The sequence below is a fragment of the Camelus dromedarius genome, chromosome 14, assembly GCF_036321535.1.
Source record: "Camelus dromedarius isolate mCamDro1 chromosome 14, mCamDro1.pat, whole genome shotgun sequence".
NCBI lineage: Eukaryota > Metazoa > Chordata > Mammalia > Artiodactyla > Camelidae > Camelus > Camelus dromedarius.
This window is the reverse complement of record NC_087449.1, coordinates 7682014-7709040: the sequence shown is the minus strand read 5'-3', so window position 1 is coordinate 7709040 and position 27027 is coordinate 7682014. Positions and strand designations below refer to the sequence as shown.

The 27027-nt window shown below is 38.4% G+C and overlaps 1 protein-coding gene and 1 long non-coding RNA gene across 2 annotated transcripts in view; one reads left to right on the top strand and one right to left on the bottom strand.

Annotated features, from left to right (window-relative positions):
• Positions 1-9322: 9322 nt before the first annotated feature.
• LOC116156939 (uncharacterized) lies at positions 9323-26388 on the bottom strand. The gene is made up of 7 exons (XR_004140895.2): positions 25307-26388; positions 23783-23880; positions 19112-19228; positions 16536-16617; positions 14562-14619; positions 14010-14126; positions 9323-9460 (listed from the first exon to the last, which is right to left on the bottom strand). It is a non-coding gene; the product is annotated as an uncharacterized LOC116156939 (long non-coding RNA).
• RPF1 (ribosome production factor 1 homolog) overlaps positions 26327-27027 on the top strand; it is a 16077-nt gene continuing 15376 nt past the window's right edge. Inside the window, exon 1 of the mRNA XM_010987155.3 lies at positions 26327-26617. Coding sequence (XP_010985457.1) covers positions 26390-26617 — 228 coding nt within the window. The 5' untranslated portion in view covers positions 26327-26389. The remainder of the gene's footprint in view (positions 26618-27027) is intronic.

Below are 27027 nucleotides of genomic sequence, written 5' to 3'. Positions count from 1 at the left end.
TCTGTATAATTTGAATCTTCTGAATAGTGGAGTGTTTCATTTATCCAAAGGTTTCTACCTTCTTTCCAATGAAAATTTCCAGAGATGATGTAATGAGTAGCAAAAATACTGCTTTGTATTTCATCCGCTTTCTCTATTGCTTTTCACCTCTTTAGAGAGGGATTAGGAGTAAGAGCAAAAAAGAATAGATAACGTCAAATTGGGCAAACAGGCCCTGAAAACAAGGCAGTGGGTCTTATCAATAGAAACTAACAAAATTAGGCACAAAGATTTTCTTCAGTGAGGGCACCCTCTGGTTTGGGTTACGTAAGCCTCTAAATTCAAATGAAAATATGTATTTTTAAATTATATAGACTTATGGGCTAGAAGGTAATTCTCATTACACAAGGAGGCAGTGTTGCTCAGAAAAACTGCAGAGTCCAGTTCATTAGCTAAATCATAGTTACGAATCGTCATCACACGCCCGAAAAAAAAGAGCCAGCATAATTTTCCTTTTGACTACTTGGTCCAACTTCTCCAAAACTCATTACCTCTGAACAGAACTTGCAAGAAACTCAACACAAATGCATTTATAAAACACTATGGGAAGGCGTTCTGTTTGAATATTCACTCAATCCAAACTTGTTTCAGATCAGAATTTTGCCTTCCATAGGAAGATTTTCTTTCAAGAATGCTTTTTAAAAGATAACTTTAAATGAAAAAAAAGCAGCCATGTAAATTCTATAGCTTTGGCATTCTACAACTTGCTTTGCAGGAATTGAAATCTTACTGCATTTAAAGTGAGTCTGCAGGTATTCAGGGCTTTGCTGGAAGAGCCAGTGGTAGGAACTGAGGATTTCCCTTCTCCTGTTCTATCAGTATCCTATTAATTCACTCTGAGAGATAAAGGTATTGACAAGGTATGCCATGGAGATTAGAGTTACAGCTGAACTGAATCACAAATCAACCAGGGTAATGAGTTTTGCTTGTAAAATCAACTCTCAGTTATTCCCTATGTGCATTACTATTTGGTAGATTTTCCACATGGAATGTTAATACCAGGCTGACTTTCTCCTGTATGTATGTGTATGTACACACACACACACACACACACACACACACACATTCTTTCTCATATTCTTTTTCATCATAGGTTATTACAAGATATTGAATATCCTTCCCTGTAAAGTCACTTTAAATGCCATTCACCTAAAGCAAATCATAGTTAGAAGAGGAAATCCTCTACAGGATAGGAATGCAATGCATCCCAAGGCCAAATAAGCTACACACTCAAAGTTCTGAATAAACAGCACGGCATTCTTGATTCCTGTGATAGAGAAAAACTGGCTGCTAGTAGAATTGTACCTTTCTTGAAGACAGATGATCTTTCGGAAGCATACCCTTAAAAGCCTAATCCAGGACCCTGGCTGAAACAATAACCTGCATGTTCACAAGTGGGTTCTGGAGAAAATAGAGCATGTTTAGGGCCCTCCTTGGATTCTAAGAAGTAAATCCAAGGCACATTCTTCCTAGTGTTGCTTATCTCCTTTTCAGTTCTCCCTCTATTCCAAACCAAAGTTGTGTGAAAGGAAAATCAAAATGGAGTCAGCACTGCTAACAGAGCTCTCTAAAACAGAGCTGAGAGGCTGTTGAGAAAGTGTGACTTAAATGTCTCAGCCCGGATGAAATCTGAATTTTGACCACTTATTGTCTTAACATATGCATCCAGAACATCTTCCCAGTGTTCCAGAAACTCAAAATGCTTACTGGATTGGACCCTCTCTCTAAAATTACTCATGACAGCTTATCCCTTAAGGACAAATATTTCCATTTTTGTGTCAGAGTCAATCATAATTCCTGCCAGACTATTTTAACAACCTTGTGGCTTTTGCCTTTATAAGCCCCTGACTCTTTCTCTTTCCTGGAATACACTTTTGGTTTTACCCAAATCTGTATCTCCTGAATTGCAATTCTTAAGACCTCAGATAAAGCTCTTTGATCTTTGCAGCCTTGATACTGATTATTGTTTGACATTTGACGTGTGTTTTAATTTAATGAAAAGTAGATTACAATTTTTCCAATCTCAGGATAATTTGGGCACGCCTTACTATTAAAAAGCAGGATTTAAAAAAAAGTTGAATGCTCAAAAGACTACAAAATCCACTGAGGCCACATATAATTCTTTTTTCTATTATGCATGAGTAAGAGAGCTTGAACATGTGCTCTTGACTAAGACCAAAGACAAGGAAACTGGGGCAGTGGGGAGGGGAAACGAGGGGGAAATTTACAAGGAGACCTAATGCTTTGTTTCAACATATAAATCACTAAAATTCAAGAAATGAGTCCAGGAATAACCTCATGACTACTATGTGAGTTTAGGCTGGACACTCCAGTTTTTGTTAGAGAAAATTATTGTTGCCCTTTGTGCCACTGACCATTAATGAGTGTGTATATGACCATAACTGCAGCATTATTTGCACTCCAGCTTCTTTTCAGAAATATAATTTTGCACACACTGCTGCCAAACTCACATTGGCATCTCACTGACAAGAAATATTACTTAGTAAGAGGTACCCCAAAATATGCTGTCCATTTATTTATCTAGATCAGTGATTTCTCAATTTTTAAAGGCAAAAATCTCTTTCTTCAAAATAAATCTTATTTAGAATCCCAAATTTTAAAGAGATAACATAAGGCTACCCTGGTTGAAATGAAAGTAGAGACTCAGAGCCCCTTTTACACCCACCACATACCAGCCCTCAGACCCCAGAAAAACTTCTATGAAACCCTTGGGTTCTGCAAGAAGTGGTTTGAATCCATCACTGAAAAAATGGTCAGTACTGCTAATTATCAGAGAAATGCAAATCAAAACTACAATGAGGTATCATCTCACACCAGTCAGAATGGCCATCATTCAAAAGTCCCCAAACGATAAATGCTGGAGAAGGTGTGGAGAAAAGGGAGACCTCCTACACTGTTGGTGGGAATGCAGTTTGGTGCAGCCATTGTGGAAAACAGTAGGGCAATTCCTCAAAAGACTAAAAATAGGCTTACCATATGATCCAGCAATCCTACTCCTCAGCATATATCCAGAGGGAACCTTAATTCAAAAAGATATATGCACCCCTATGTTCACAGCAGCACTATTTACAATAGTCAAGACATGGAAACAACCTAAATGTCCATTGACAGATGACTGAATAAAGAGGCTGTGGTATATTTATACAATGGAATACTACTCAGCCATAAAAAAGAATAAAATAATGCCATTTGCCGCAACTTGGATGGACCTGGAGACTGTCATTCTAAGTGAAGTAAGCCAGAAAGAGAAAGAAAAATACCATATGATATCACTTATATGTGGAATCTAAGAAAATGATGAACTTATTTACAAAACAGAAACAGACTCATAGATGTGGAAAACAAACTTATATTTACCAGGGGGAAAGAGGGTGGGAGGGAATAAATTGGGAGTTTGAGATTTGCAAATATTAACTACTATATATAAAATAGATAAAAAACAAATTTCTTCTGTATAGCACTGAGAACTATATTCAATATCTTGTAGTAACTTATGGTAAAAAAGAAAATGAAAATGAATATATGTATGTTCATGTATGACTGAAGCATTATGCTGTACACCAGAAATTGACACAACACTGTAAACTGGCTATATTTTGATAAAAACATATACACACACAAAAAAAAAGAGAGAAAAGAAAATATCATTGAGTGAAAAAAAAGAAAAAAAGATCAAACCAAACTTCAGAGATACAGCTTTGAAAAGTGATTTGGTCCTTTACAGAATTGTCTGAAAATACTGAATCAAATTTATTGAAATTGCATTGTTACCTTATTTTTAAATTAAATTGATTTACTTAAAAATAACCAAAGGACCAAAAGTCACATTTGGTTGAGTGGCCAAAAGTACAGACTTGGAGCCAGATTGTCCAGGTTTCAAATACCAGCCCCACCATTAACTAACTGCATGATCTCATGCAAGCTACTAGACTTCTTTATGTTTGCTTCCTCATCTGTAAAAAGGAGATGAGGACAATAGTAGTACCCACCTCAGAAAATGCTGTATTATAATGCCATATATAAATGAGGAATAAATCAATTCAAGTATATAAAGCAATCAGAAGAATGTTAAAAAGGAAATAAAATGGAGAGCCATGGAAAATTCTTTTCCTTAGCCCTCAGTATTCAGAAAATTTATCTTTCACCCTAAACTATTTATTTTTATTATGAAAACATTGTGAGTCTTATAAGTGACTATGACCTTTTCTTTATTGTGGCAAAATACAAGGATATGTCTCCACTTCTTCCACCAGGGCCCACAGGAGACAAAACTAGCTGACTTCTCACTGAAACCATACAAAACTTCAGATTTTTTGCAAGTAATCCAGGTAACCACTACTACTAAGTCAAAGCCGGCATGTAAGCAAAACCCATCACTCTCCCTGGGCTGCAAGTACTCCTTGCATTAAACCACCCTGCCTTCCAGGTGGAAGAACACCAAGACCAAAGGAATCAATACAGAGCATGTTTATAAAATAGCAAATGTAAGAAGACAGCATAGGTTTTATGCTTATCAAAAATTAGTAGTAACTTATTGTGTGCCAGGTGCTTTAAAATATTAACAATTAATATTGAATAATATAAGCTTCATAATAATCTTTTGAGGTAGATACTATTATCTCTATTCACAGACAAGGAAACTGAGGCAGAGAGAAGTTGGGAAACATGCTCAAGGTCACACAGCTAGTATATGCTGCAGAAGAGGCCTCTCTTTGGGAGTAAGGAAGAAAGAATGTCAGAGATGGGCTTTAAGAGGACTGACCTGCTAGAGGAAGCAGGATGAACAAGGAGTAAACAGTAATAATTACTATTATGTGTTGAACACTTACTATGTGCTAGAACTCTATTGAGTGTTTACATACATTCCATCATTTAATTCTCACAACAACTCTTTGAGGCCAAAATAATAATCCCCTTTTTACAGATAAGGTAATTAAGAGTCAGGGAAATTAAGCAAGGACACATAGGTAGTAAGCAGCAGGGCTAGGACTCAAACCAGTTTTGCCTGACTCCACACCTATATTTTTTTTTTCTTTGAAGTATTGTCAGTTTACAATGTTGTGTTAATTTCTGGTGTACAGTATAGTGATTCAGTTATACATATATATATTGTCCTTTGCATATTCTTTTTCATTACAGGCTATTACAAGGTATTGAATATAGTTCCCTGTGCTCTACAGTAGGACCTTGTTGTTTATCTATTTCATAGACAGTAGTATGTGCAAATCCTAAACTCCCAATTTATCCCTCCCCACCACCTTTCCCCCCAGTAACCATACGTTTGTTTTCTATGTCTGTGAGTCTGTTTCTGCTTTGTAAATAAGTTCATTTGTGTCACTTCATTTTGATATCATATGCAAACCTAAATTCTTACTTGCTCACAAAATATGACTCTATGTGACGTATACGAGAAATAGGAATGAAGAAGGAAAACTGATGTAAGATACATGGTAAAGAAGGAATCTATAGAGTTTAGTGACTGTTTCAATGTATGAGAGAAAGGGAGGGAGTCAAAGATGACTCAAGTTTGAAGTGTCAGTAACTTGGGGATAGTGACACTGTTCAAAGAGACAGAAGTCAGGGAGAGCCAGCCTCTGAGAGCGCGATGCATTCATGCTTAGATAACACTCATTTCAGAGCAGAAAACTAGTATGGGGAGCAAAGTGTTATCATTTCATATTAATTTATGCCACTCATCAGACAGATTTTCCAAAAACCCACGCTGGAACTCCTGGGTCTTAACAGATTTTTTTCTGTCCTCCTTTACAGTTTGAACAATAAACATGATTTTAAAAGTGAAGTCAGAAGGAAAAATTAAAGGTGTTAGTTTCTTAAAGAACAGGGTAGTCTTTTTCTCTAGGAGTTTCTGGTCTGGGTTTAATCCTAAAGCAACCAACACACGCTTCTGCACAACAGCCACCAATATTTTGGCATGAGGTATGCAGGAAATATAAAAATGGGCAGTTCCATCACAGCAGAAATAGAAGTTCCACTTTTTTGTGAAAACTTCCGTTTCTTCTACACCCACCACCACTACCATCACCACAGGATAATGAAGGGAATTTTTCCAAGGGAAAAAAATTCACAATTGATAAATATGTCAGGTTTCTGCTTTTAATTAGTTGTAAGATCTATGCAAGTAAACTGACTTATCTGTGCTTCCTTAGTTCCCTCTATAAACTAGGTAGGTTGGCTAGATTCAACGTAGCTCAGATACAACATGTACTAACCCGGTCTTATGTTTCTTTATATTTCATTATTCAGAAAGGTAGAAAGGAGGGACCAAAGGTCTTCAGCCTAAATAGAACATTAAAGCTGAAAGTATTGCTACAGGTCATTTCATGCGATGCCCCCAGTTTATAAACCAAGAAAGTGAGGCATAAGGTCTTGATTCAGCTGGTCAGCAACAAGGTCCCCGCTAGAACTGAGATCTTGATTCCCAGTCTTGTGCTTTTCCCACTACACCACAGTGTCTTTTCTTACCAGCTGGTCTAGAAATATTTGCCTTGGGTGAACCCAAAGTGAGTTACAGGAAAAAGACAAACAAACAAACCCCAAAAATCAAAACAAAAAAACCCCACAAAGGGTCACTGACCTGAGAGAGATTTATGTGTAGGACTTAAGGTTCTTATCAAATGAAATCCCGTGACACTTCAACTGTGACATAAAAGTATCAGACTGTGTTATGTGCTTTTTATAGCACAGTATAATGGCGAAAGCTTCAGACAGAACTGGTCTTGCTGCTGCAGACAGTGCATAACCTCAGAAAAGTCACTGAAGACTCGGCTCCTGTGACTACAAAAGGGAAGTGATGGTATCTTTCTACCTGGGAGTGCCCACGGCCAAATCTACACTTGGTTCCCACTTTAACTTTGCTGCTGAAAAAGCAAAGGAGAAAAAAAGATGTTCTGAACCAGGTAGACAGGAAAGAAACTGGATGAGAGAGGGTACCAGCCAAGTCCCCCATCAACAACCCAAGTGCCCATCATCAACTCCCTCTTTCTTTACTGTTGACCCTAAGAAGGATACAGAAATAGAGGGACAGCAAATAGAAAATTCAAATATGGAAACTCTAGAGAGAGTCAGCTGGTACTGCCTAAGGAGCTGTGTGCAGAAGTACATACTGCCCGCTCCAAGGGCTGGCTCTGCTCACAACCTCTGTGCTGAGCTGCAAGGCTTAACACGACCATCTGGTGGATACCTTAGAATTCCTAAGAGATGGGCACTAAATGAATACAGAAAAGACTAATAAAGTGAATCCATGGTTTTTATAGATCAGAGTCTTTTTACCTTCCAAACAAGAGTGAATGAAAAGATGAAATTAACCAAATGCCTCCTTTAAGGCAAAACAATCTGGAACATAAAACAGCTGTCCATTCTGAACATTAAGAAGCATAATTCCTGTGGCACTTGGGTGTGTCAAGTCTTCCTTTTCTTAATGATGGGCTTTATGATATTCACAATCCCAGGTCCAATATACTTAGTAAATCTCTTACTCTAAAATGAATTTCTTTTTGAAAAAAATCACACTAATATTCATTGATTTATTTGTTAATTCATGAACAAATATTTATGAGTGCCTCCCACGTGCCAGGCACTCTTCTGGGTGCTAGAGATAGAGCAGTGAATGAAATAGACTAAAATCCTGTGCTCATGGAGCTTACACTCTGGTTGAAACTCTCTCCCTCTTTATTTTCAAAGTGCCCAATTTAATGCATATTTGTTGATTGAATGAATGATAAATAATATTTGGGGTAATCTGTGAGAATGAGATGAATTATAGTACAAAGATGGGCTGTGAGCTATATAAAACCAAAGATAAAATATATATATTTTATAAATCAATCCTTGAATTTCATCTCATTCCCCTTCAACTCTCTTTTTCTTTTCAGCTAAAATGCTACAAAATAAAATAGAGGTAATTCCTAGGAAGTGTTTCTCCCAAGGCACTAAGTATAAACTATCAACAAAGGAAAAGAGGCCCTTTCAAAGAGAAAAGAAGAGAGAGTCTGGTAATGATCACCCGAATACAATGAAGTCCGATGTGCTTCTGTGCCAAGCATCAAAGTTTTTAAAACCTAATGAAGTGGCATCTCAAAGTCCAACAGTAAAGCAAGTACCAATCTGGCTGAAAACTTACGTCAAGGAGGTTGAGAGACGATCTTCCATAGCTTGGATTTTGGGGCTCCATGTTGGTTTCAGTTAACCTGAACCCATCAGATTTCTGCTGCCCTCCACTCAGTGGCATCTTTGTTTTTATGGTGTCCTAGGTGGTGCACTGTGTGGAGAGATGGGTCAGACAAACCCCGGTATTTCATACTGCTGTCAAGCATAAAGCACGTCATTTGCCTCTGGGAAGTAAAGTTACGACAATAAAAAGCTATGAAGGAAAGCACCTCTTAGCATCAAAGGATGTTAACAAATATCGAAATACAGACATTAAATCCTGGGTGATTATTAAAACAAATCTCCAAAGAAATGTCATCATTGGATTAAGCCACCTCTCATCCTCCTCTTCTAAGCTGACTGGAGAAAAGAGGTTTATTATCATGTCAGTTAAAAAGAAAAGAAAAGAAACATCAGAACACCAAAGCGCACAACATTTGCTAGCATGAATAATGCTTCCTTCACCTCAGGATAGCCTCTCCTTAGAAGGCAAACCAGTAACAAAAGGAATGAACTTGGCTTTCTTTGCCATCACTCTTGAGCAAAGTACCATTTGTATTCCTATTGGCTACATTCATATCCAAGAAAACAGCTAAAGCCAAACAAAAGTTTTCAAATAATACCAAGGATATTCAGGTAAAAAAAATCATAAAAAACATAATCATGAACAAAAATAGAAAATGACTTTGTGAGGTCCAGAATGGGAACAAGCGACCTCCACCCTGAGGAGAGTAGTAAGAGGTGGGTCGCAATCCTGAGTCCCTCCTCGCTGGTCCTCCCAGGCAGTCCCTCACAAGAAGGATGACTTCATTAATACCAATGATAAAGCAGTTAGGGACAGTTCCTGTTTAATTAGAGAAACCCAAGTAATACGGAGCAATAGCTCTAATACATATATTGAAAGAACATGTTCAAAACCATTGTTATTTTGTGAAATGTCCTATATCTGCTAAAACGTCCTGTATCAGAAAGGCTTGGGGACAAGGAGATAGATGATGTCAGGTGAGCAGATGTAAAAGGAGAAGAGAAGGCATAAGTGACACTTTTCAATATTTTTGTTGACTAATTCTAATCTTTTGCTTTTTAATACCTTCAAAATATTTCAAGAGTTTTGGTTCTTTCTCTTTCAAGTTTTCACTCTTCTCTCCAGTTCCCTTTATTGGCCTTTTCTCCTTTTGGTACCTATTCCTTCTTCTTTGTTTCCACTTTCTCCTTGCGGCAAAGCTCCAAGTTTCTGTAGCCAAGAAAGGAATGAATGATGTGAGAAAGGAGGCTGAGAGAGTGATTAGGATTAGAGAATGAACCATTGATCGCCCTTGAGCCCTGGTTCTGTGAGAATGTCTATATAGCCTGGCAAGAATGATCACAGAATGTGGCAGAGATGGACACTTAGGCAAGAAAGTCCACCATTATGAAGTCCAGTCATGAAGCATGTTAAGACATAGTCATTTGTTGCACCTCCATACATTCCATCATCTGGATTAGATATTTACATAAAAGCACACAGGAAGCTCTGAATGCCAAAGGGTGTGCAGGAAGGAGGTGACTAAGAACAACAGCTCGCCAGTGACCCAAAAGCCAGTGTTTAAGATGGACAGCCTGTGTTCCAAACATGCTGGTGGGAAGTGTGGCTTCCCAAAGCTCTTTCTGATAATTTGGAAAATGCATGAATATTGTTCATCTTGGGACACAGGCATAATCATTGCTGGCATCACAGTGACTAAAAAGAGCCACTGTATACCCAGGAAAACAACCTGATACATCTAGTCATAAATGTACACTCTTCATCTATGAGGAAAATATAAAAGAAAATATGCAAACAGAATATACAATAAAGAATGATAAAAGAATATCTTAAAAGGTACCATTATTTTTATTTTTAAACTACTGGGGATGATTTGAAGTGTTAACTTCTTTTCTTTACCTCTTTTGGGTCTTTTCACTTTTCTTCCACCTTCAACCTGCTCCTGAATTCATGCGCATAGAAAATTATGTGTTTGCTGCCTTCCTAGTAGCTTTGGGGCAAGACAGAAAGTAGAACTGGCCTGCAAACCTCTTTCATTACTCATCTAGGACCTTAAGAGAACACAGTGGTTTTGTGAAGGGGATGAAAATCTCTACACTAAACAGAGAAAAAGTGTCTTGGCCAGAAGTGAAAAGGGAAGAAGACTGTCATAAGTAGAGACGTCCCCTGCTCTGAGTTGGTGGCTGAGGGGAGGAGAGAGAGGAAGGTCTGCAGGTTCTGACAGCAAAACAAAGCTGAGCCCACATCTTGCTAGCAGACTAGTGCAGCAGCAAGGCTCAGAGAGAAAAGGGCTGTCTGCTGGGTCCGGGCTGATATGGATCTTGGCTCTGGTCAGGTGACTCTGGGCAAAATATTTAACCTCTCCCTGCCTCAGACACCTAATCTAAAAAAGTGAGTAAAGTGAGGTTCATAACAGTACCCAACGCAGTGAGAGGATTAAATGGGTCACATATGTAAAGCACTTAGAACAATGCTTGGCATGTAAAAAGTGCTAAATAAATGTTGGCCACCATTCTTATTGCAATAAAATGGACACCCTACCATTATGACCACAGATTTTTTTTTTGTCATTAAAATAATATGTAAATGAGAAGTATAGCAACAAAATGCATGAAAACATGAGCTTGTTTCTAGCATAGTAGGAGTCAGGTTCTTTTGAAGTAATCATCAGGGCATAAGAAACATTTCAAAACCACTGCAGCAGAGAGTGACCCTTAAGGAACTGATAAATGAATGGGGAAGACAGGGGAAACACAAGTCCAAGTTCACCCACAGACCCCTGAACATACTTCCTCACAGCAGAGCTAGTGACTGGGAAATAACCAAACATGAGTCCAACAAGGCTGCTTAATTTGAGGTGGCTGAGAGTGGAAGGGGGTTGCCTTTCAGTCTGGGGAAAAGGCAGGAGTGTAAAAAATCTTAACCTTTGTGAAAAAGCTTTGCCCTATTTAGCAAACAGAACTAGAACTAACTAATGAACCCAGTTAATTTATGAGTCAGTATTTATATTTTCAGTCTTGTTTCCTAGGATCAGAGCTACAAGGTTTACTAATCAGTTTACTAATGTATCAGAGAATCCCAACTCATTTACTCTGACTTTTTTTAAAGGAAACTTAAATAACTTACCCACTCACCTAAGTCTGTTAAGTCCAGTTGAAATGAAGTGGGTGCCTATAAAACTGGCTTTCCTGGTTTTCTAAGCATGTTGGTCGCTCAGTAAAAGTTGTATAATGAAATATACGCTTGTTCAGGAGCTTCCAAATTGCCACTCTGCTTATCGTGGGAAGATGCTTGGAAATCCCAGCTTACTTCTTAGTTTGCACTTATTACAGGTTGGCTGGGGGCCCTGCATGTTTTGGTAGTCATGAAAACAAACACTGGCCCTAAAGTCTAACGTCAAAGCCAACGGTGTTAATGATAATCAAGCCTTAAGAGCACTGAAATCACTTAAAATACCCTCCTCCTCCTTAAGCTCCTAGGGCTTAGCTTCTGAAGGGATTAATGAGTAAAATTCAGATTGCCGGCTAGGGAAAAATAACTGTGCTATCTCAGCACATTTGGGAACAATATGTGAGAAAGCCTTGGAGGATGAGAGAGACGCTACCTTGGAAATGTCTTAAGTCAAATGGAATTGGGAACCTAAGGCTTCTACAGACGATGGTAAAGCAGTAATAACAAATACTCTTGTTTTCAGTTTAGCTAAAATCTCCCCACTATGACCTTACTTCTACTACTCAAAAACTCCCTCAATTTTCCCAAGCTGAAGCCTACACATCTATATAAAATTATACCAATCTTTTCTTACTTTCCTTTTTCCTAACTGAGGACATTCCTCTTCCTGTGCTCTGGATGCCCCCAATTGCCTTCTCTCTTGTCTGTTCAATTCCTAATGCCCTTGTCCATGCACTGGATCTTTTCCATCAGCTTTCAAACATACTCAGTCTCCTTATCTCTAAAAAAGCCCCCCTCCCTCAACCCCACCTCCTCCACTTGATGCCACTCTATCCCTGTCCTGCCCCAGCCCAAACTGATAAAAGACTTGCCTACTCTCTGCCCTCCTTTTCTCGCCTCACACTCCTTTTTAAACCTCTTTGATCGAACTTTCATTTCCACTCCCCTGAAATGACTGTCACTAAGGTCACCAGTGGTCTCTAGGTTGTTAAACCCAGTGCACATTTCAGTAATCACTGTACCTGATCCCTCAGGAGCATTCAACATGTTGATGACTCTGCCCTTCATGGAACACTCTCTTCTCTTGGATTCTATTCCACCACACATCCCTTGTCTTCCTTCTACCATTCCTTCTCAGTTTCTTTTGCCAACTTCTTTTTGCCTCTAGTCACCCTTAAACTGCTGGAGTTCCTCAAAGACCAATCCTAGCCCTACTGTTCTTCTTATGCTATGTCCTCCCCTCTCCCTACTTGTTTATATGCACATGGATGCTGTCAATTATTATCTATGCACTAATGACTCCCACATTTATTCCTTCAGCTCAGACTTCTTTGAACTCCAGGCCATATGTCTAACTACCTACTTGATAACTCTAGTTAGTCATTCAAAAGGCACCTCACACTTGAAATGTGCAAAATCAAACTCAAGGCTTGCCCTCTACTCTGATTACTTGGCCTTTTTTTTCTTTTTTTTAACCTTTCCCTGTCTTGCCATCCATTCATTTTTTAAGTCAGAAATGGGGAATCATCCTTGGCTCTCTTCCCTCTCACCTCCCATATCTAATATTTCAGTACAGTAAATTGTTCTCTCCTTGTGTTCTCGAAATTGCCACCAAAGCTCCAAAGCTAACAGTTACCAAGGAACCCCTATCATCTAAAAAGTACCAGTGGGTTAATTAGAAGCAGCAGAAATGGCTTTGCAACTTCAAGCATCAGCCTTCCCCTAGGATTGTATACACACACACACACACACACACACACACAAGGAACATGACAGAGTCCCTGAGGACGAATGATGTGCCTCTTTCCCTCCCCACATGCCAAAGTAGAAAACCCAATAAAACTACTTGTATAAACAAGAAACATGTGCAAGAAGGAAATACAAGCACCTCCTTGGTGGGTTGGACATCTACTTAGGCAGTGGACTTGCTAACCTGCTCTCAGTACTACCCTGAGCAGCAGAAAAACAAGAATTCGAGAACAAAGAGAAGTGACACCAGTTAGAGTGGCAAGATGCCTGGATTTCCCAAAAGACGCTGAAGAAGCAAGCCACGCTTGGAAGGAATTGCTGGCACGTGTCCAAGAGGACCACACCCAGGCAAGGAGACCCCAACATCAAGAGCTTGTGGGGTACATTGCTAAAGTAGGGTGTCACAAGAGGTGGCCCCTCCCACAGCAGAGAACTGTGCCGAGGCCCTGCAGGCTCCTATGGAGAATGCCTCATCAAACAGAGGTATCATTTGGATGCCTACCAAAGGCATTTGCAGCCTCTCCCCAGCTCTCCACTCAGGCCCCACAGGCCAGGGAACAAAGGACAACCAGTAATAGAGAAGGTAAGGAAACAGACCACATGGCAACCCAACTTCTGGGATGTCCTCGGTCCTTGGGTTACACCTGGACTGAGTAGGGGTGGGTGGAGAAGGGTTTAAACTGGATGTAAGATTGTACTAGGCCAGACAGGATGCTTTAATAACAGTAAATGATCTGTAAACTATGCTAATCTGCTGGAGATGTCATTAAGGAATCTGAAAGAAAACTGTATCAGCACACTTGAATGCAGTGGTTAGCAACAGAAATAAAAATCTTACCCTGTTTATATCTCCACTGAATTCAGTCCCTTCAGTCACTTGGCTCCACAATCAGTCCCAGAGACTCCTCTCTGCTTCCAGCACTCTCGGCCCTCCCCATACTGCAGCCACAGTGCTCTGAAAAAACACAGATCTGGTCACATCGCTGCCCTGCTTCAAGTCTTTAGTGGCTTATCATTAGCACATCTAGGATAAAGATCTAAATCCTTACCACCACCCTCAACTCCCTGCCTCTGGTCTCACCTGCCCTACTTGCCCTCTCTGGACTCCCCCGACACTGACCAGCCCGGTCCTCAGGTGCACCAACACCAGCCTTCACATAGCTGTTCCCCTGCCCAAACCCCTTCCCCACTCCTCCTTCCCCACTTCTCACTCCTCCAGGGTTCAGTTCATGTATCAGTTTCTTAGGAAAGCTTTCCCTAAGCAAGGCAGGTATTCCCTTGCTACACACACTACAGTATATACCTACGTTCATAACACTTATTATAATAGTTACATATATTTATGTAATTATTCATTCAATAAAAAAAGAGCCTGAGTATTTTTACCTACCTTTGTATTCCTGACACCTAACACAGCAGCCAGCAATGAGAAGGCACACAAGAAATATCTGATGAATAAACAAATGAATGAGTGAGGGAATGAATGAATTTCCATGCATTTACCAATGTCATTGAGTAGATCTCCAACCAGGCATCTCTGATCATCTTTTATCCTCAGTATCAGCAACAAATGAGGTACAGTTTGCACTCAGGGCACACACTGAGCAAGTCCACCTCAGTTCTTGTCTTCTCTGGGAAATCTTCTCTGATTATAATAATAGACTAATAATAATAGGAGGACTTAGAGCATACTGAGTGCCAGGCAGATTGTGCTAAAGTTTCATGCATTAACAGATCTTGATCTAACACAACAACCCCACGGACTAGGTGCTTTCATTATCTACTTTTGTTAAAGGAGAAAGAAATAAAGGTTTAGACAAGTCAAGGGACTTGCCCCAAATCACACAGCTAATGTGCGTTAAGATGGGACTGGAACCCAAATATGGCTGACTAGAAAACCTAAGTTAGCCAAGATATGGAAACATTCCAAATGACCATCAATGATGAATGGATAAGAAAGATGTGGCACATATACACAATGGAATATTATTCAGCCATGAGAAAGGAGGATATCCTCCCATTTGTGACAACACGGATACACATTATGTTTAAGCACATTATGCTAAGTGAGACAAGTCAGAAAGAGAAAGACAAGTACCCTGTGGTATTATTTGTGAGTAGAATCTAAAAAAGTTACATTTATGAAAAACAGAGAATTAAATGGTGGTTACTAGGGGGTAGGGGGAAGTGGTGCTAAGAGAGATGGTGTTTAAGGGTACAAACTTATAATCAATAGTAAATAAGCCATAGAGATCTAAGCACAGTATAATGAATATAGACAATAACATTGTACTATAAAAAATTTTTTAGAAACCTGTGTTCCTAACCATTATTATACACTGCTTCCAAAACACAGGGCTCTCTCTCTATTTAGTAACACAGAACTTACTGGAGGTTTAACCATCTTACTCCTACCGCACTGTTCTTTTCCAGTGCTATTTAACACCTGGATTGAGAAATAAGATTTCATGTTTTTACGTTATGATTCTTCATTAAATTTTAAGCTCCTTGGAAAAACGGGCCTTTGGTTGTGCTTGGCTTCTTTGGCTTCCTCACAAGGCTCATGCTTGGTTGTGAGGGCTCAGAAATATTTATAGAATAAATGAATAAATGAGTACTAGAATTGCCTTATTTAATAGTTTATATGGACTAAATGTGCTACATTCATTAAACACAATTCCAAGTTTAGGGAGACTTCCATTTTCAATAAAGAGTCCTATGGATCAATGCCATGACTCCTATTTAAGTGTGTGATATGACAACACAGTGTTCCTCTGGAAAGCATAACACAGTATTTTTTTTTATCTAGAACGTCAAACCTGACCACACTATTTTAGATGTTCATTTCAAAACAAATGCAGAAATGTTTATGTTAATTTGACATAAAATATTAAATACATGATATCTTTTATCAGCTATTAGGTGCATCCTCATTTTGTATAAGGCTAGAGGGCACCATTCAAATAGTAGATTTTTAGCAGCTCAAATATTAAATCTCGCCATGAATTGTGTGAATGTAGAATCTTATTCAGGTATTTGAAAACTATTTTATTCCTGAAAAAGAAAGCTGGAAGAGAAATCAATAATTCTCCCGGCTTCTGACCAACAATTCTGTAATTGTATCAACCAAATTTTCAATTTATTACCTCACCTCTGGAAATCATAAAGATAATTCTTTCCCACTTTCTATAACTGGGAACCCTGAAGGTTGTCTCCCTATTTAATTACAGATATGAGAAATGATACATCAAATATATATATTTTTGCTTAAATTCGTTTTGCCAAAATTGTACCAAGCACTACCATCTCCACAATAGAACACACGACTTGAGATAATTAAATGAAAAGTGAATACTGCTCTCACATTCACTGCTTCAAACTTCATGCTTCTGCCTCTTTTTAAGGATCCACATTGCACTGTCAGGTGCTTTGTTCCTGGACATACACTGCAGAGAAAAGAAAATGAGTTAGATACAGCGGTATGGGATTGTGTTCACTTACTCATTTACTCTAAGTAATATGGACCTAAGGGCATGACACATGGTTAGTTAAAAAAGCAACAGCCTAAGAATTACAACTTGTAGTTTAATTTGGGTGCTGTTTTAAATCTCTTTGAATTTCCATTTTCCCACTGAGAAAATGGCGAAAATCCCTGCCTTGAATCTACTTGTAGGAATTTTGGGAGGAATGGGATAATATGTTAGAAACACTTTGAGAATATCGAAGGTTAGCTGTATCATAATTCTTGGTATTTTTAAGTAGCTTTGGCTTTAGTTAACATAGATACCACCAAGGAAGGCTGGAGAGATAAATGGTTCCTCCCGTTATAGGCCTTTCTCAGAATTTCTCAACACATATCAACACATAGCAAAATAATATTTGTGATCCTTGATTTACTTTAAAAAAACAAAATACAATATAAAAAAAAAGCATGAAAGAAGACCGGTAACTTTCTGTTCAGATCAAAATTTATTTTAGAAATGTTAACTTCACCACGAACTATTCACCTTCAGTCTTGAATGTACTTCATATGGATGATTTAAATTTCTGATTTTCTGGTTTCCACTGATAAATTCTGCATTTTGACAAGTTTTGATGAAGCCTATTCACTCTAGACAATTTATGCAAACCTAACTTGAATAGTTGATTTTGACTTTATCCCCTTGAGTTCCCAGAACTGTCCTGATTAAATTTTAAAATATAATTACAGGTAGCACAGTGAGTCAGTCAGTTACTCAGAGAAATCTGCGCTCTGAATGCCTACTTCCTGCAGCACACTGCATTAAGCGCTCTGGAGGAGGGCGGGGGTGGATGGGAACAGTCATCGTGACATGATTTGAGGATTATTATTAAAACAACATATCACCAAGTACAAAGTACTCAGGTGGCAACTCTATACACAAAAATTCAAGAAATGGAGAGTAAAAGCACCTTTCCTGCTCTAACTGCCCATCCTAAATACTTAGTAAATGTGTTTTGTGACCGTTAGTAGCCTTGCTGGCATTCCAGCAACACAAATTAAACAATGTTGGTCTACGTACAAATGGGCAGCCTGGATTGGTGTAGAGTAGTTCTTTAATTTCTTTTACCTGATGATACTTCAGTAGCTTTAAGTGAAGGGTCAAGTAGAGATTCTTTTTCAAAAAATGTTTTTATTTTGGAATAATTTTAGTTTCACAGAAATGTTGAGAAAATAATACAGCGAGTTTCTATATACCCTCACCCAGTTTTCTCTAATGTTAACATTTTACATTACCATAGCACATTTTTTAAACTTAAGAGCCAACTGGTATATTACTACTGATTAAATTTTGGAATTTATTTCAATTTCATTCATTTCCCACTAATGTCTTTTTCTGTTCCAGGATTCAATCCACAAACTACATTGTATTTACAAGAAGAGACTAACGACTTGCTGCTGAGATTCAAAAATTAGCCATTTCCGGGCAAATGAGGCTAATCAGGCAAAATATTAACGTGAGCGGTAACAAAAATGAATTGAGTGTCCAAGAGCCACCTGGGCACACCGTAGTGTCAGATTCTTAACTAACTTTGGCATAAAGTAAATATGATTTTGTAGGCAGTCATTAAACTCTTTTATTCATGTAAAGATATGATTTTATCAATATAAACTGTACCATCATTGCCAGAGTTTTGTTTTTTCTTTTCTTTTCTTTTCTTTCCTGTTTTGTTTGTTTGTTTTTTGGTATATCTGTGAGAACATTTTGATGTGATAATTCTTTTTGTATCACCTACTGTGAGCACCTAGATTTTCAAAATGAAGACACGGGAAGAGGCTGATTTGGTTCCCAGTTAGGGAAGCTGACCTTAGACATTTGAGAAACAAAACCTTAGATGGTCTGCTTATGTGTGTCAGAAGATAATTATGGATCAAAACCAGTGGGTGCATCCGGATCACATAGAGGGCTAGTTACAATACAGATTTCTGAGTCCCATTCCAGGTCTGGGCTAGCCCAGACATTTGCACTTTCTAACAAGTTCCCAGGTGCTGTGGATGCAGCTGGTCCTCATACAGGCTTTGAGGATCACTTTTGTTGATAGTTACCGGAAAGAAAAATAAAGCCATTTTGTTCTGACAAGGTATAATCTTTGGTTCCTGGATTTATCTGTTGCCTACCACTCAGAGAAGGGATCTGTTGAATCTCACTCCATGTCCGTGCAAGGAATAAATTAGAAAATAAAATAAATATATTAGCTTTCCATAATGGTTCTCACTGATCTAACTTCCCTTCAAGCAATGCAATCATTTTCAAATAATAAAATATTGTTTTTAACAATAATAAAATATTATTATAAATCAACCATAAATTTTTGGTCTGAAGCAATGCCTCTGATTGGTCAATAGGAATTAATAAGGGTGAGGGATGTAACGCACATCTTCAGCAGTGGGTCTCAAACTTTAATGTGTTTATGGCTCACCTGGGAATCTTTCAGTTGGTCTGGGTGTGGACCCCGAGATTCTGCATTTCCATCAAGCTTCCAGATGTTGCCATTGCTGCTGATCCATGGATCATACTTCAAGTCAGCTCTATGGGCCTTTTGAAGGTGTTAGCAAATACAAGATGTTCTAGCATCTGGTCATCCCTAGAGAACACTGTAACTTCCTAGCATGTCTCTGTTCTAGAAACACTGTCTTTGATGAAGGCAGAGTTTGGAGTACACTGATCTGCATCCTGAATTCTAGGCTTTAGTATAAAGGGATGATTGTTGGGAAACTAAATCAAAATCTCTCTGGAGTGTACTGGCATGTGGTGGAAACTTTGGAACCTGATCACTTATGAGTAGTCCTTTATCCCTAATCTCTACTTGTTTGCTGTAGTCAATCTAGTAAATAGAAGTGACATAAGGAAAAAATATAGAAGATAAGAGTGTAATCCAGTTGTTGTGCAGTTTCTGCCCACATCACTGCTGTCAATGCTGACCTCATAAACAGGTCTTCAGTTCCTCAGACTGTTCTTTCATCTCCTTATCTCAGTCTGTCCCAGAGGTCCTCCTGGCTCTTATGATGGAAATTCCAGGAAAACTACTGACTTTTGTTATTCCTCCAAAATACAGCTTAGCTTTCTTTCAATTTTGGAGCCAAAGGCCAACATTATGTAAGACTTTATTCTCCCTATTAGAGTGTAAAGGGATAAAGGATAAGGAGTCTTTTTATCACTATTTCACTGGTTGCTACAGAAAAAAAAAAAAGGAAACTTCAGAAAAATTGAAAAGGTCTGCTGATTGCCTCAAGGAGAAGAGGAGTGGCTATTAGAACATATTCTTTTTCACAGTGGGTTGAAATAGAAGAAAAACCTTAGTCAGAAACAACAAATAGTACAAACTTTGGCTCTCCTGAGATGCTGTCTGAGGATTCATCACACAGTGGGGGGGTGGTGTGCATCCTGCACAAGTGAATAGGGTAGAAAGACCCCCACAAAGCACCCTCGGATTGCCTCTGTAAGTAGACTCTCAAAATATATTCAGGTTAATGATAAGGTTGCTCTAGCTAACTAATGGTGGCAATGGAAAAGTAAGCCAACCTTCAGGGGTCCACAGATGAAAAAAGCTAACAGTGAGATGGCCCAGCTGAAGAAATAGCCCTGGGAAGCATACCTCAGCAAGAGGCCCTCACCACCCCAGTTCTCCTAACGCCCTGCTTGCATCCCCTGCATTGCATTTTGGGCACTGCCATTAGTATCATGGAGCCAAGGAAGCCCTAGTTCAAGGAAATCAGAATTTCAGAAACCTTCTATCCAGCACTGTGAGCCTGGCAGCTTACCAGTACCTGAAGACTTTTCTGATGAGCTGTAGTAGTGATTCTGACACATGTGATTTTTTGATATTGTATAATATAATGTGTCAACTTTTAGAAGACAGGCATAACTCAGAGAACTAATATTTTCCAGATGGCCAGTGAATGCATGATGTTACAAAATCATGTGTGGGTAAAAGATCCATTCGAAATGCAAAATAGATCAATAGATTTTAATGTACTAGAGCATAAAAAGTTTGTTGATATGATTTCAGATTATTCATTGTAACTAACCTTTAGAAAACTTACAATTCTCAAATTTTTGTGTATCAAAGAAGAATATCCAGTTGTCTGAAAAAGTTCTTAAATACTCCTCCCTTTTACAACCACCTACGTGTCTGAGCCAGATTTTTCTTTACATACTGCAACCAAAATGGTATGTCACAATAGCTTAAATATAGAAGTAGATATATATCCAGCTATCTCCTATGCAGCCAGACATAGAAGATATTTGCAAAGCATATAAAATAATGCCACTCTTCTCATTAGCTTTTTTGTTTGGGAAAATACAATCATGTTCATAGTGTGTATATTACAGCATAATGGGTATAGAGTCATTATTTAAAAATTTTTTTTCTCAGTTTTAATTTCAGTAAATATAAATAGATACAACCCACATAGACAAAAGCTCTTTGAGGTCTTCAATAATTTTCAAGGACAAAAAATTCTAAGACAAAAAGTTTGAAAACTGCTGGCCTAAGCTAAGGACTATGCTTCATTACCTTCCATTTAAAATACTGTGTCTTTGATAACTACATGTAAAGTAGATGAACAAGGACCTACCATAGAGCACAGGGAACTATATTCAATTTCTTATAATAAAATATAACGGAGAAGAATCTGAAAAGAATATACACGTATGTATGTATATGTATAACTGAATCACTTTGCTGTACTCCTGAAACTAACATTGTAAATTAACTACACTTCAGTAAAAATTTTTTAAAAAATACTGTGTCTTTGATAATCATACAGAATGTTTGCTATATTTTATGTTTGTGAAATGATACAGCAGAGAATATTTTATTTCACATAGTAATTCTTTCTACAATATGGAAAATTAAGACATACATATGGAGAAAAATAAACAGTATTGGTTAAAACAAATAAATATTTGTGTCTCCAGTGTGGGTGCTCTAATCACTACATGTGGGTTAATATCTATGGAAAATACATTCTGAGCTATCAACAAGGAACTTACAGTTACACCTAATCTGGCATTTTGAAGAAGACATGTTGAGAAATTTGGTCTGATTATAAAACAAGGTCGCAGTCACAGACCCTCTTATACTTTGGGATTTGCTTCTGTACTTGTTGGTCTCTACCCACTGCAGTTATCTGAGGGCAGGGAGCTGGTTTCTTTTTGACTTCTAGAGCCAAAGGATCTGGCACAAAGTAGGACTTAATAAACATTTGTTGAATGAATGAATCAACAGAACACTAAATACTTATATATAAAAAAGTCATTTCAGGCTGATATTTAAATTATATTTATGGTTGCTCTGTAGTCAGAAATACCAGCTAGAGGCACCATATACATTGCAAAGATATAAATAAAAGCTCCTTTGATAAACTCAAACAACAAGAAATCACTTTAGATGATACTTCAGTGAAATTGCATTTTAACTGTGGTGTTGTATACCCTGGTCAAGTGAGGATCAGAAATGTGTATCGCCAAAGAAGACACATATGGAACTATATACACTCTGGAAATATTAACAGGCAGAAAAATCCATTTATCTTATTGCTAAGGATCAAGCTACCTGGAAAATATAGTGAGGACTGTCTCTGCATCCTATACCATCATGGTCAAGTTTAGAGTCTACTGTAAAAAGTTAAAGGCCTCAAGGAGATGATTAGAAATTATTCCAAAGATAATCTGAAGACTTATTTCTGGAAGAAAACTTCTGGTTTCCGAATATATTTCTGGCTTCTGCAAAGGCCACCGTACGCATTATGTCTATTTTATAGTTTAGAGTATATACAGATGACAGTATTCACGATATAATTACTCTCCAGGTTTTCAACATATGAAAATCTTTGTATTTGAGTCACTCTAATTCAGTTCCTAGGAAGGAGTGTGGCTCTCATATCTCCTAACGAAATTGCATTCATTCCACTTTTGATGACTTTAACTTCTTTCAAAGGAGGGCTGACACTGTGACAGACCTAATAACACAATTACAATTACAATCCTTGTAATAACTTTTCAATCAACTTCCTGTGTTAGTATAATCTGGGAAACAAACTTCATTAAGTCACTAAGATAACTTAATGAATAGAATAAATGAAAAAGAGAACTCAAAATTCCATCAGGTTAAGTAGTTTAAGTGCCAAAAACAGGTCTTGGTTACCAAGGAAACATTCACAGATGAGATGCTAGTTCTGTAATAGTTCTATTGTTCTGTCAAAAGAAAATTCAGAGATATAACCTGATATAAACACTTTATCAAGCAAGAAACAAACAGGGAGATTTTGAGCTGAAAGTCGTTTGAAGCTCAACATTTAGCAGTTACAGCTCAGTTTATAAAGTGTGAATGAGAAAGTACATTGTTTTTGTTTATCATGATTGGTTACTAGAAATTTATAGTCTGTTTATGGCAGTAGCACTGTGTAATATTAATGGTATATAGTGAGTGATTAGCTGGGAAGCTATAAGGTCACACTGACCTGAAGAAAGGTTAAATTTTGTTTTAGGTCAGAGTCACTGTTTTGGGAAAATCAGGATAGTTTAAGTTTTAGTTACATAACTATGGTGTTTGATCTAAGAATATATTCAAAATGTGGCCTCTGGTTTTTTTTTTTTTTAACAGTTCTCAGCACAAACCAACAGGCATAATTCAAGTTCAGAAAGCACTGATTTGTGTTTATCAAAGGGTTATATCACACTGTAAATACAAAATCTTCCAGCCCCCAAACTGGTATTCTTTTTTTTCATTCCACAGGTTAATATTTTGTGTCTTTGGAATGGTTTCTGTGATGTAAAGAGTTTAAGTCATATTGAAAACTACAGATCAAATTTTCTCAACAGAATCTTGATCATAAATTTTTTCAGATCATTGAACTCATCTAGTGTTGTATTCCAGGGTCTCCCAAATGTCAGAATTAAAACAAGTAAGTAAAAAATATTTATTAAATACAAAACATTAAGTGTTTTGTTTTTAAAATAATGTATATTCAGTTAGGAATGGGCCCTGAGAATAATGAACAATGAAGCAATTGCTGAGAAGAAGCAAATGGAAAAAACTGACCTCATGTTAAGGAGCACTGTACTCTGACCGCTATTCAGTACTTACACTACAATTGTGCTTCATCTTCTTCTAAACTGAAGCTACTTGAGGGCAAACATGATGTCTTTGTTTTTCTCCACAATGCTTAGCTTACTCTCTTAGACCTAGAAGTAATAAAAATAGCTCATTAGCATTTATTGACTGTGTGTTCCTTTAACATACATTATGTCAACAACCTATGCAGTATATAATCAGCCCAGTTTACAGATGAAGAAAATGAGGCTGGCTTATTATGTGATTCAATTCAGATTTTATAGCATTTAAGTGAGTCAAAATCTGAACACAGATCTGAACATAGAGTCCACTGTTTCCATCACACTTACACTATTTATTTACTGAGTAGTGTTAACTACGTATGTACTAAATTAATCAATGCTTTTGTGATTTCTTCCAAGTAAGAAGTTTATTCTGATCGTAGAAGTCCTTTTATTCAACTCACACAACTGTTATTACAAATAAGCCATGAAGGCAGTCTCTGTAAACAGCTTTTGGTCTCATTTGTATGGCACCTCTGAATAAAGTGAGGATGGCGACATAAATCTGTTTCAGGATTATTTTGTATTCTTATGAGGAGAGAATGGATTATATGTAGGGAGACAAAATATTAAGGCTAGAAGAAACTTCCAAAACATTTTCTCAGTTTATATTTTTTAGGTAAAGTTTGGCTTGTCTCCTCCTACTTCACCTCCCCCTCCCTCGACCCCTCCTCCTCATTTTTGATTTGATTATTCCTCTTTAAATAAACTACATAATATTTTATGACTTATTGAAGCCCAACCAATATGTCAGTGATTTCTGAGTTCAACGCTATTTTTTCCTTTCAATTATATTATATAATTCAGATCCAGTTTGGATCTAAACATGATAGGTTTTGTTTTCTAATCACAATTTTGGACTTGTGGCTTGATAATAGGATTTGATGGCACTTATATTCTAGAAGACTGTTTTGATGTTTTTAGCATCCTGTTTAAAAGAAACTGAAGAGGTGAAAAATGCAGTATGGACACCAGAGTATCAGATTATCATAACACTCAATGTCAATATTGAAACATATAATTTAAAATTAAGGCAATTTCTGGAAAATTAACTGCTGACAGTAAACCAAAAGGAATTACTTTCGTCTCTGTTTGGAGAACATTTTCATAAAATTAAAATGAGGAATACAGCAAATGAGGATATACAAATATATCCATTGGAGAAACTCTTTCTTCACTCAGCTTCCATGACACTACTGTCTTGATTTTCCCTTCTCATTCTCCTTTACTGTGTCCTCCTTTTCTCTCCATTTCTTCATGTGAGACTGCTCCAGGGTTCAGTCCTTCATCTTCTTCTTGTTTTCAGTACTCTATCTACACTCACTGTAATGAAGTACTGTGTATATACTGATGACTCCCCAGTTTTTATCTCTAGAACACACCTCTCTCTCCTGCTGCAGAATCATACGTCCCAATTGACTTTCTGACAACAATGATCAGACGACTAATAAGTGTCTCAAACTTAACATTTTCATTACTGAAATCTTGATCTTACCCTTCAAATTTGCTCCACCTGAAGCCTTTCCCATCTCAACTGATAGTAACTCCATCCTTCTAGGCACTTAGTTCAAAAATCTTGGCGTCATCCTTGACTCTTCTTTCTCTCATGCTTTTTATTCAATCGTTCGGAACTCTACCTTCCAAAAGAATCTCATCACATTTTACCACCTCCACTAGAACCACCCTGGTTGAAGACATTCACTTCTCCCCTCCATTCACTTTCCCTCCCCTGTAGTCTATTCTCAAAAGAAGAGTCTGAGTGATGCTTTCAAAACATAAGTCAGGTCACGCTATTCCTTTTCTCAAAATCCTCCAAGAAACCTGCATCTCACGTAAAAGCCAAAGTCCTTACAAAAACCTACACAATCTGTCATACCTAATCCCACCCCCACCCCCGCCTGCCCTTACTTTTCTCCTTTCTCATTTGACTCCTGGCTTCCACGGTGTTTCCTGAACATGCCAGGCTTGCTACTGACTAGGAGCCTTGGAGCTAGCTGTATGTTTCCTTTGCCTGGACATCTCTTCTCCCAGATAACCAACTTTTCTCAGATTACCAGCTCTGTCCCCCAACCCCTCAACTGCATGGTTTACCCCATTGCCTCCTTAACATCTCTGCTCAATGGAACTTTTCCAATGAAGTCTACTCTGTGAATTCTATTTAAAAGGTGCAATCTGCCCCTCTAGCCTCTCCTCATCTTCTTTTATTCTGTTCTATTTTTTCCCATACCGTGCATTAGTTAATAGTTACTACACTATTTGTGAGCTCATTTTATTTTCTCTCTAGTAGAACGTAAACGCTTTATGGCAAAGGTGGTTTTGTTCATATGTTTTACAGGATCGGCACATGGAAAACACTCAGTAATGGATTCCACCAACTCATCATTTCACTGTTCACACAGCTGGCGTAAACCTCCTAAGCTCTCCTCGTCTAAACTTCAGCACCTTAAACGCTTAAAGCTCACGAAACTATACATTTTCCTTTAAGAACTTTCCGACCCCGGAAGCAAAAGCTTAAGGAAAGGGGTCAGAGGAGACAGCTACTTCCGTTTCCGTACAGACCACAAGGGGCAAAAACACCATGGCGAAAACCGGGGAGAAGAGCGGCGGCAGCGGAAAGAAAGGCCTGAAACGCAAAGCCGCTCCCGAAGAACCTCAAGAGGCTGCAGTCGTTGAGGATGGGACGACGGAAAGCGGGGTCCAACCCCCGAAAGCGGCTGCCTTTCCCCCAGGCTTCAGCATTTCGGAGATTAAGAACAAACAGCGGCGACACTTAATGTTCACGCGGTGGAAACAGCAGCAGCGGAAGGTATAAAGGGGCGGAGGCGCCAGAGCGCACGCGCGGTGTCCCTCCTGCTCCCGTGCCCACGGTGGAGGGAGGTGGGTTGCACATGCGTGGTCATCGCTGCCCGGGGTTCCAGGCTGCGCTGTTTAATCCGGAAGGGGCAAGGAGGTAGCTCTTGTGTCCTAGTCCCCTCACCCTGTTTGGGGGACACTTTCTCTAGGCTCAGCGTTTTGCACGACAGTTGAAAATTCCTTTCCTTACCAGCCCTACTCTAGGGTCCGCGGATGAGAATGAAACCAAGAAGTCCTGCTCTCTTGGTATTGAAAATTACCACCGCCCCCGCCGCGACAACTCCCGGACCTAGAAGGCAAAAAAGTCCCAGTCTCTCCGCTTCGCCCCTTCCAACTAACGTTAATTCCTAAAATCTGCAATAC